Consider the following 12,035-nt stretch of genomic DNA (forward strand, 5'->3'; position numbering starts at 1 on the left):
CGATGGCATGTTTATGTCTTTCACACCAGCCTTGCCTCTTGCTACACCCATTTCTCACGCCATGTACTTCTTGTTCCAAATGCACAGTGTAGTTGCTAGAACCATGTGTTACAACGTTTTGACATCCTTGTAATGGGTTGCTCTTGTCATGTTATATGACAGTTGCTATTTTACCTGTGTAACTTTCATCTCAACTGTGTACATGAGGCCATGCCTTATTCAGATTTGTATCTCTAGCAATTGACATAGTAGGGTATAACAGATATTTATTTTTAATTTGATTGAACTGAAATAAACCTCAACATATCCAGGCTCAACAGATGCTCTAAGTCTCATCCCGATGGGTAGTAGCCTTTCCCGGGGTAGTCTTTGCTGATATCCTTCTTCACCCACCACCCCCACTGGGCAAGGATCCCACCTCTCTCAGACATCCATTGTCAGCCTCACTTTTTTGACACATACAACTTGCATTTTGATGATTGGAAGGATTCCTTTATTTCTTTCCTCTTAAATTACAAGCTCTATTAGGAGAAACTTTAGTTACTCATATTTTCCCTATTATAACATTTAATATATGTGCTTTGCAAATACTAGAAATAAAATAAATATGGGTAAAATAAATGAAATGGATGCATAGCTTCTTCAATACTCATTACATGGAAAATCAAAGAAATTTATAACTTTAAGGGAACTTTGGAATAATTTATTCTAACTTCTTCATTGTGCACATTAGGAAATCACATTCAAAGAGGTTCTGTTATATTTTTAAGGTCTCAGTGTAAAAAAAGGAAAAATTAGGACCAGAACCAGAGTCTCCTGATTCCAGGCAATGCTTTTACGTATTTCCAGTTATATTACTCTGCCTTTTCAATTATACAAGGTATCATATAAATCTTTTTGATGCTTTATATGGTAAAATAATTACTTAATTTTTTCAATGATAATTATATAAAATATACAGAGCTCTTTACTAGATAAGTATTAAAGAAACAATACATTTTTCAATGGGGATAAATTATTTTTTAAAAAATACTGTAATAACACCCTAAAATTACACCAGACTGAAAAAGAAGATGCAGAACTATTATACAAGGAGATCTTCATATTCAAAATATTCATCGTCATTTCTAAGAAAGGACATTAAGAAGAAAACTACAAAGATATTTGCTTTTGGCCTTGGAATTCATTTAGAAAAGGATCCCATATTCAACAGCAAGTTATTTCATTTTAAAATAGGACAAGTATGTGATTAGTTATACATATAAATCATAAATAATATCTATTTTGGTAAAGTAATGTTACACAAATAAGTCAGTTTATTAATATAGTTGTCTGATTTTGTGTATCTTACACATGTATACTGCATACCACATAAATGTCCATGACATCCATTTATCATTAGTGCCGTATTCAGATAATTTACTTTCCTCTGTTAGAAAAATTGACAAACATTGTATATACATATTATATTTAAGATTAATATTGAGGTGAAAGCAAAAACATGTCATTGTTTTGGGCCCTATGAAACATCACATTCTCAGAAAGGTGGAGTATGATTTCTAACTACCTTTTAATGTTTTCTATTTAAAAGGTAAATAGGATTTGTGGCCGCCCTGTAAGAACACCCACACAAAGCCCCCGTTGTTCTTTTGATCAGAGCAAAGAGAAGCATGGAATGAAGACCACCACAAGGAACAGTGAAGAGACGCTTGCCAACAGAAGAAAGTAAGACATTTGTTTTACAACCAGAAAGAGAAAAGAAAGTAAGCCATTAATTTTACAACAGAATAGAACGTATTCAATTAAATAGAATAAAATTCAATATGGACAAAAAAAAGATCAATATTCATTAACTTTAAAACTCAGTGGCTGCACCTGTTCCATTAATTTGGAAGACAGGTTCAACTTATAAGACCAAGAAAACTTTTTGTGATAATGGAACATTTCCATAATATAACATGGAAGGTCATATCGGGGGCCCTGGGCACATGTGACATCATGCACTTAAAATGTGACCAGTGTGACTGAGGATTGAATTTTAAATTGTAAATATGGCTAGTGGCTACTGACTGAGGATTACAATTTTAAATTGTAAATATGGCTAGTGGCTACTGTATTGGACAGTGAAAGACAGAAAGATAATATATTTACATGATGTGATAGGTATTACTGAATGTTTAACATATATTTTAAAAAGTTGAATAAAAAGAGGTTTTCATACTTTTTACATGAAATGCTAGAAATGGTTATCTGTTGATTCAAAATAATACACATTCCATAGGGCTTGCTAACTCACATTTCTACCACCATGTCCATCATATTTCACAGGTTAAATTCAGGCCTCGTTTTATGTTCCTTTGCTTGATAATTGATACTTAAGATGTAAAGCTCTTAAAACTAGAGGAAATTATTATTTGTGTGTGTGTTTAGTTGACCAGTCAGTGTATGTCCTGGCAAACACTAGATTCTATGTCAGTACTTTTTGAATTGGACTGAAATTCAGAATTTTATATTCATTTAGTAAATAATTATTTCTAATAATACTCTATGAATAATTCATATATAAGGTATTTCACATAACCTTTCTATAATCTAAAATCTGTTTCTTTTTTGGGATAGGACACCTAATTGCCTCATTCTCTCATCAGATGGGCTGTATGCATGGGATAAAGATCTGGGCTATTGCTGGCTATTTTCTACAGCTAAAAAGAATTAGCATTTTATTTTACAAGTAAAGTAGCTGTTCTTTTTATCTAAACACCTACAATGATCAGCAATCATTTCTTGCACTTGAAAAATCAGTATATTTTGTCTAGGGTGTTTTTATAATAAAACCCATCTACAGAAGATCTGAAGTCCTTCAAGGTGTTGTATTTCACCACCAAAACAACCCAGTTGGAAAACAAAACAAAACCCAACCTTTAATATAATCTATTCACTAGCAAAACGAAACCAATGCAGGTGAAATGTTACAAACTGGCTCAGGAACAATAAGGGGCTCATACAAGTGAAAGGTTTTAAAAGTATCTATCCTGGCCACTGAATAGACCTTCTTGTCACCAATCTTGCAAACTCATTGTTTTGATGTCCCTGACCATCCAGCCATGTTTAGCCATTGTCCGTGAATCAGCATAGATCCAACACATGCTTGTCTCCTGCCACACGGAGTGAACAACCATAGGAACTGCACATGAGTCCACTTATGCATTTCAATTTTACACTATTTTTTATTACCACTCTTTAGAGGGGCTTCATTGCCATGGCATTATATTTCTGCTTGTTGCTTATTTATTGTACAGGTTTCTCTGTAAACTAACCCTGAATTTTATGTATCCCTCATCAACTGATTATTCCCCATGAGGTCATAAATTTCCATTGAAATAGATGAGCAATGTAGCATGAGTAGATGCTGAGTCTGGGCTACCTTTTCGTGTGCCTTGTTCTTTCTCTACCGCTTGAGCCTGATTTCCAATAGATCACTTCCACTTGGTTGTAATTACTTCTATTCGAGCCTAGTCTTATAGCCTGGCAGATCAGGTAGTACTTAGTTCTTCACGGCAATCTCAGGTTGCACGGTCACTTGCTAGGTCATGGTCAAGTGTGTAGTTTCTACCGGAGCTCAATTGCAAAGCAACTAACCAAATAACCAACTAACCCACACAGCCATGAAACTTCAGATAGCACTGAATAAGTAAACAGGGTTAACTGGACTCACCATCAGAGCACCCTGCAAATGAGTAAGCAACAGAGCCTTTTCTTTCTCAGATTAAAGCTCTTTTGGGCTATTCTGTAAATGGGCTAGAGCAACACACCAAAGTGAATAATATGACTTTTTTCTAGTATGTAAAGGAATCTAAAAAGCACTGTATCTCTTCCTGAATTTTAGGTTATCTTAGGTGCAGAAATTTTCCTTTTATATAAGAAGAATATCCCAGTAACATCCAGGCCACATTTAGAAACATTGCTGAATTGTCAAGCACTTGAAATGTCAATACTTTCCACCACAGAGGCACAAATATGTCTACTAAGACATTTGGGATGATGTGATCCATATTTTATTGTCAGCATTATGTCCTACAGGATATCTAGACAATCAAGGCTCCTGTCTACCATGGACTGGGAAAGTTTTTGACATCTAACAGTGAAGGGGTCCTTGCCAGCTAAAAGTGAATTATTTCCAACTGTCCTTACTAATTGGTAAGGAGGTAAAAGAATTTGCCAAATCATTAGCTGCATAGCAGGTGTCAGGACATATTTGGATTTGCCCAAGTAGTCACCACGTATAAAGGAACATCTGTAATTGGAGTCACCCTCTGACTCTGTTTCTGATAAGCCAACCTTCACCAAGTCCATCTCAGTGTGCACATACCAGCCAAATAGGCGAGGTAAGTAGCGAGGTGTTAGGAATCATCACCACTGTGTTTTTCATGTTTTTGAAGTGGCCCTAATCTCAGCAATTCCACAGGGATATGATACATTTTTGTTTTAGTATTTTTGTCAGGAGAGGAATTTCTTTTTTTTATTGTGTTCAGCTCAACTTTTAGGTGGTTTATTTTATTTTTCTTTTCCTTTATTTTATTTTCTTTTATTTTAAGTTCTGGGATAAAAGTGCAGAAGGTGTAGGTTTGTTAAATGGGTGTATGTGTGCCATGGTGGATTGCTGCACCTATCAACCTGTCCTCTAGGTTTTAAGCCCTGTATACATTAGCTATTTGTCCTCATGCTCTCCCTCTCCTTGCTCCCCACCCCGACTGGCCCTGCTGTGTGATGTTCCCCTCCCTATATACATGTGTTCTCATTATTCAGTTCCCACTTAGGAGTGAGAACATGTGGTGTTTGGTTTTCTGTTCCTGTGTTAGTTTGCTGAGGATGATGGCTTCCAGCTTCACCCATGTCCCTGAAAAGGACATGGTCTCATTCGTTTTTATGGCTGCATAGTATTCCATGGTGTATATGTACCACATTTTCTTTATCTAGTCTATAATTGATGGACATTTGTATATTGATTCCATGTCTTTGCTATTGTAAATAGTGCTGCAATAAACATACATACGCATGTGTCTTTATAGTAGAATGATTTATAATCCTTTGGGTATATACCCAGTAGTGGGATTGCTGGGTCAAATGATATTTCTGGTTCTAGATCCTTGAGGAAGCACCACACTGTCTTCCACAATGGTTGAACTAATTTATGCTTTCACCAACTGTGTAAAAGCACTCCTATTTCTCCACAGCCTCTCCAGCGTCTGTTGTTTTCTGACTTTTTAATGATCGCCATTCTGACTGGTGTGAGATAGTATCTCATTGTGGTTTTGAGCTGTATTTCTCTAATGATCAGTGATGTTGAGGTTTTTTTCATATGTTTGTTGGCTGCATAAATGTCTTCTCTTGAAAGTGTCAGTTCATATCCTTTGCCCACTTTTTGATGGTTTTTTTTTCTTGTAAATTGAAGTTTGTAGATTCTGGATATTAGACGTTTGTCAGATGGGTGGATTGCAAAAATTTTCTCCCATTCTGTAAGTTGCCTGTTCACTTTGATGATAGTTTCTTTTGCTGTGCAGAAGCTTTTTAGTTTAATTAGATCCCATTTGTCAATTTTGGCTTTTGTTGCAATTGCTTTTGGTGTTTTTATCATGATGTCTTTGGCCATGCCTATGTCCTGAACGGTATTGCCTAGGTTTTCTTCTAGTGTTTCTATGGTTTGGGGTTTTACATTTAAGTTTTAATCTGTCTTGACTTAATTTTTATATAGGGTGTAAGGAAGGGGTCCAGTTTCAGTTTTCTGCATATTGTTAGCCAGTTTTCCCAGCACCTTTTATTAAATAGGGAATCCTTTTCCCATTGCTTGTTTTTATCAAGTTTGGTGAAGATCAGATGGTTGTAGATTTGAGGTGTTATTTCTGAGGTCTCTGCTCTGTTCCATTGGTCTATATATTTGTTTTGGTACCAGTACCATGTTGTTTTGGTTGCTGTAGCCTTGTACTATAGTTTGAGGTCAGGCGGTGTGATGCTTCCAGCTTTGTTCTTTTTACTTGATTGTCTTGGCTATACAGGCTCTTTTTGGTTTCATATGAAATTTAAAGTAGTTTTTTCTAATTCTGTGAAGAATGTCAATGGTAGTTTGATGGGAATAACATTAAATCTGTAAATTACTTTGGGCAGTATGGCCATTTTCACAATTTTTGTTTTGTTTTGTTTTGTTTTTGAGACAGAGTCTCATTCTGTCGCCCAGGCTGGAGTGCAGTGGCACAGTCTCGGCTCACTGCAACCTCTGCCTCCCAGGTTCAAGCAATTCTCCTGCCTTAGCTTCCGAGTAGCTGGGATTACAGCATGCACCACCACACCTGGCTAATTTTGGTATTTTTAGTAGAGATGGGGTTTCACCATGTTCGCTGGGCTGGTCTCAAACTCCTGACCTTATGATCCACCCACCTCAGCCTCTCAAAGTGCAGGGATTACAGGCATGAGCCACCGGGCATGCCCTGCTATATTGATTTTTCATATCCATGAGGATGGAATGTTTTTCCATTTGTTTTTGTCCTGTCTTATTTCATTGAGCAGTGGTATGTAGTTCTCCTTGAAGAGGTCCTTCACATCCCTTGTTAGCTGTATTCCTAGGTGTTTTATTCTCTTTGTAGCAATTGTGAATGGGATTTCATTCATGATTTTGCTATCTCCTTGTCTATTGTTGAGTTATAGGAATGCTTGTGATTTTTGCACGATGATTTTTTTATCCTGAGACTTTGCTGAAGTTGCTTATCAGCTTAAGGAGTTTTAGGCTGAAATGATGGGGTTTTCTAAATATAGAATCATGTTATCTGAAAACAGAGACAAGTTAATACCTGTCTTCCCATCTGAATACCCTTTATTTCTTTCTCTTGTCTGATTGCCCTGGCCAGAACTTCCAATACTGTGTTGAACAAGAGTGTTGAGAAGGGGCATCCTTGTTTTATGCCCATTTTCAAAGGGAATGCTTCCAGCTTTTGCCCATTCAGTATGATATTGGCTGTGGGTTTGTCATAAATAGCTCTTATTATTTTGAGATATGTTCCATCAATACCTGGTTTATTGAGAGTTTTTAACATGAAGGGATGTTGAATTTTATTGAAGGCATTTTCTGCATCTGTTGAGATGATCATGTGGTTTTTGTCATAGGTTCTTTTATGTGATGGATTATGTTTATTGATTTGCGTATGTTGAACCAGCCTTGCATCCCAGGGATGAAGGTGACTTAATTGTGGTAGATAAGTTTTTCAATGTGCTGCTGGATTCAATTTGCCAGTATTTTATTGAGGATTTTCATATTGATGTTCATCAGGGATATTGGCCCGAATTTCAGGAATTTCAATTTGGCGTTCACTCCATGAGTTGGGGACTCTTTATGGGGATTGTGCGATGGGTGAGTATGTCTAGTTCAAATCTGTGTTCAGGAGTGTGAAATAACTACAGGGTGGGTCTGTGGACTGAATGTCCCAATGTGAGACAGACTGAGCCTAAAACTCGATTTTCATTTGACCTCTGTAAGCCTCTATTTAGACTCACAGGATAATGGTATTCTGGGTCTTTGGGATAAAAGTCAGTACAGAGCTAGTGTCTAATAATTCCTGGAAGCAAAATAGCCACAGGTCCCTGTAAAGAATGGATGGAGGAAGATTTATATTACATAGTGGTTGTACTTATGCAAGGTTCTTTCTCAAGGGATCCCAGCCTTCAGTCAAGGTGCTTTGATGTGTGAACTGGGAACTGGGTGAAAGACTGAATTCCTTTGGTGGTGAATAAAGTGATGTTTCTTTTCATATCTTTAATTTCCAAATATTTTTCATTGGTCTCTTTTTAAATTCATACCCCATTCTTGTTTCATGGATGAGTTATTTTCTTATCATTCTTAACATTAACTATAGTTTTTGAAAAATGCATTACCATATTTCTATTTTTTTTCTGTTTTATCTGAGTTTCCTTTTCTGTGTTAGCTGGGTTTTCTACTAGATTTTTTTTCAGATTAAATGTATTTATTGGTAGAAGTTCCTTTTTATATTCCATATATTAATTTGTTCCTTTTAGAGATTGAAAACATTTTTTATCTAAGAAAATAGTTCATTTAATGTAAAATAAAATAAAAGTTAAGTGATTAGTAACTTAGTCTAAGATGACCTTGGTAAATATAAATTCTTAACTTTGATATCAAGGTTATCAAGTTTTCTTTTTTGTTTAAAATTTCTTGCCTGCATCAACTCAAAAATAGATTCTACTATATTGTTTCTACTAGCTGTATGGTTTTTTCTCTTATTATACATAATACATAGGGAATATATCTGTATATATAAGGTAAGTTTCCAAGTCAAATTTTCCATATTCTGATCCAATTTCCCCAAAAAACCCTAAAACAGTCCATCCTTTCCCGCTTTGTGTTCTTTTGTTTCACCTCACACTCATTCTAAGTTCATGTAATTATACTGGCCTATCGTCTGTTAATAAGTCAGTAGTTGTTTTCTGCAGATTTTTACTGATTTCTGTTATTGCAATTGCTTTTGCTTTTAAGGATTTTATAAAATCTTGTAAGGTAAGTCACTATATTTACTCTCATTTTCAAAATTCTCTTAGATATTTTGAAATTTAGTTTTCAAAATATAATATCTTTTTGTTGGATTTCAATTGGAGTTATATTGACTATATAGATTGATTTGAACAAAGATATTAGGATAATGCTATAAATGGCTATTTTTCTGAACTCTGTTTCTAATGGTTGGTCTTTTGATCATATTAGGTTTTCTGTGTGGATGATCATTTTGTGCACTGGTACAGTTTCCTCCTGCTGCACCTGGCAAAACTCACATACCCTATGCACTAGAGTCCACTACTTAGGATGTGTCCTAAGGAAACTTGCTTATACCCAGAGGAGGCATTCTTGATTATTTGTGATAGCTGAGCGTTAGAAGCAAACTATCCACATCTAGGAAAAATGGAAAAGTAAAATATAAGACTTTGGAACATTATGAAGCAGTCAGAAGCAATGAACACATTTTCATACAGCAAAAAATCTCATTGCGATTACAGAGAAAACACATTGTGTAGAATGAGAACAATAGTACAATGCCATTATATGAATTAAAAACATTATTAAATAAAATCAGTATATATTTTCAAGGATGGGATATAGCAGAGTATTTATATTATATACATTAGAATGAGTATTTATAGAAAAGAAAGAGGGTGAGGGATGAATTAAAAAATTAAGATAATAAAATAATAAAGCAGGAATGTTCAAGGGTGAATTGTGATAGTATGGCAGGAATTGAGGAATATGCTTAACTGAACCTTCTGTATCTGAGAAAATATAGGTATGTTTATATATGCATACATATTAACACACACAATTATTTTAAAGTTTAGATGAAAAGTGTTTTTTAAAATCATGTTCTTCTAATTAAAAAGTAGTTCAAACTCCCTTGTCAAAATTTTCATGAAAGCTAATAATACTCAATTTTTCCACAATCTTTTTTTTGCCATCTCATATGCTGAATGTAGATCATTTTTTATTATACTGTATTGTAGATACAGTGCCCATCCACACAGAGATAAAATATAAATGACTGAGAACAGTTGTTGACTTGTTTGGATTTCCTACTATAACCCATTAATTAAAATAAAAGGAAAGATTGCTTAAAAAAATAGACAAGGAAAACATCCAAATTATTAACAAAACCACAGCTTTGTGTAATTCATAAAAAAGGGAAGTAAAAATTAATATTTTCTAAGTTAGTTTTATTAATTAGTTGTATATCCTCAATAGTGTTAAAAGAAAAAATTACAACAAATTTAGTTGTAGATCTAATTGGCTTTTATTTGTGATTCATGAATGAGAGAATCCTCTATTCCAGAAAATGGAATGAGAACTCCCATTGGGCAAGTTCAGGACAGTGGGTTTTGTAAGGTGGAAATGAGAAAACAGAACAATAGGAAAAAATAAAATAAAATAAACTGATTGGTTAACATCAGGTTACTTCAGATTAATTTTTTTTTTTTTTTTTTGAGGGTAGTCCCAGCTACTCGGGAGGCTGAGGCAGGAGAATGGCGTGAACCCGGGTGGCGGAGCTTTCAGTAAGCTGAGATCACGCCATTGCACTCCAGCCTGGGCAACAGAGCGAGACTCCATCTCAGATTACTTTTTAAAAGGGTTAAAGCAGAGGGGACTTCCTTATTACAGTGACTCAGATTTCCTGGAATCTCCTGTTTTTAGGAAAAACTGGTCTGTTTTGGGATCTGTTTCCTTAAAGCTTCAGTTTGATGATATGGCATTTAGCATGACTGATTCCATTTTGGTTTAGGCTGGTCTGTTGAGGCCTAGTGCAAAAGTTCATTTCAAAACAATGGCCTATAATATTTGTTTAACAATAGTTTTCCTCAGGTATCCTTTTTTAAAATGTACTTTGAGTAATTCCCAAGAGAATAGCTCTAGCAGAAACTACTTTATAAATTTAAACCAAACCAAAGCCATTAAAGGAAAGCTATGAAACAAAATAATTTAGCAGTTTCCATAGCTTAATTTAGTTTCTGTAATAGCTGAAAAAATAGGAATTGTAAAATCCATCAGCGGCTTTGCCAACATAAATGAAAATAAACACTATTCTATGTTTGCCAAAAATTAAAAATGCATTTTACATTATAAATAAGGCATAACCTTTTCAAATTATATTGTCATAGTTTATACTTTAGATTTCGTGTATTATGAAAATTTTGTTGTTTAAAATTATGTTAGAATTATGGCACCCTAATTTAGAAAAATTATTTCAGGTCTTTGTGACAGAGGAAGAATTTAATTTATATTTTAGTCTTCCAGTATTCAACCTATTCTTTTGACGTAATGTTAATATAATTGTCAGGGAGGGGAAAATGTCTTCCTTCCACACTCTGAAATTCTTTAGCTGGAGTACAAATTAAATTAATATAAGGCAGATTAATAGAAAAATGATTTTAATTACATATATAGGAATGGGAGTCCCACAAAAATATGGGGCTTAAGGAAAGGCCAGGTAATTGAAGCTTATATAGCATCCTGAGCTAAAGAAAGGAATACAGAGCTGGATCTTCTAGTGGGTAGTGAAGACAAACTATTGAGAGGGTGAGTGGAGGAAAGGGATGGGAAATAAAATTTGCCTTGTTACACAGGTAAACTTCGCGCTGGTGATAAAGACAAACTAGGTCTCCTAGAAGTTCTCTTCCTGATTCAGATACCTTTACTAAGGAAAATTTTCTTTATATATGTAAACTTCTTTTACAAAGGAGCAGGTTTTCAGAGCCTTTCCTGTGTCTTCAGTTTCTCAAAATAACCAGTTCAAAGCAATCAAAATGACAAAAAGTTATATTTTGGGGTGACATATTCTGGTCTCCTACAGTTATATTTTGGGGTGTTGTGTCCTATGCACATGGTTATGCCTCACCATAACCGTGGTTGACTTATAACTAATTTAACTAGCTACCTTTTTTTGGGTGAAGGCCAACAGTATTTATTAAGTGATGATAAATCAGTCTTTATCATTGGAATATTTAATCCTTTTGTATACAGAAATATACAATATCCTGAAGGTAGCTGGGCTTAAGACTGCTGTCTTGCTCTTTTTTTTCTCTTTACTGCATGTCTTTTTTAAAAATTCCTCCTTTCTTGCCTTCTTTTGAGTTTAACATATATTTATTATTTTTATCCTTTTATAACTTTTTAAATTTGTATTTCTTTATTCTCTTAATGGTTATTATAGAGATCACAATATGCATTTTTAATTTTTACTGTCTAAATTGTAACTTTTACTACTTCATTGAACAATATAAGAAACTTAGGATAGTTTCACTCCATTACACTCTTCCCTTTTTTTATGCTATTTTACCAACAAATAGCTTACTCTTACCAATATTTTCACAATCCCCAGGACAACTACTGCTATATAATAATACTTACTTATAATTTCTCACACATTTTATCCTTTCTGGTGCTCTTGTTTTTTTCTCCAGTTTCATGTGTTTATCTAGAATCTTTTTGCTTT

At 34.5% G+C, this 12,035-nt stretch overlaps 1 protein-coding gene across 2 annotated transcripts in view; it reads left to right on the forward strand.

The window, feature by feature from the left end:
- The window catches only part of GPC5 (glypican 5), a 1,453,661-nt gene that overhangs the window by 331,695 nt on the left and 1,109,931 nt on the right, over nucleotides 1-12,035 (forward strand). For both annotated transcript variants that reach the window (XM_509696.8, XM_063792277.1), the window contains exon 4: nucleotides 1,592-1,725. In XM_509696.8, coding sequence (XP_509696.2) covers nucleotides 1,592-1,725 — 134 coding nt within the window. The remainder of the gene's footprint in view (nucleotides 1-1,591; nucleotides 1,726-12,035) is intronic.

Source organism: Pan troglodytes, chromosome 14 (assembly GCF_028858775.2).
Source record: "Pan troglodytes isolate AG18354 chromosome 14, NHGRI_mPanTro3-v2.0_pri, whole genome shotgun sequence".
Classification (NCBI taxonomy): Eukaryota; Metazoa; Chordata; class Mammalia; order Primates; family Hominidae; genus Pan; species Pan troglodytes.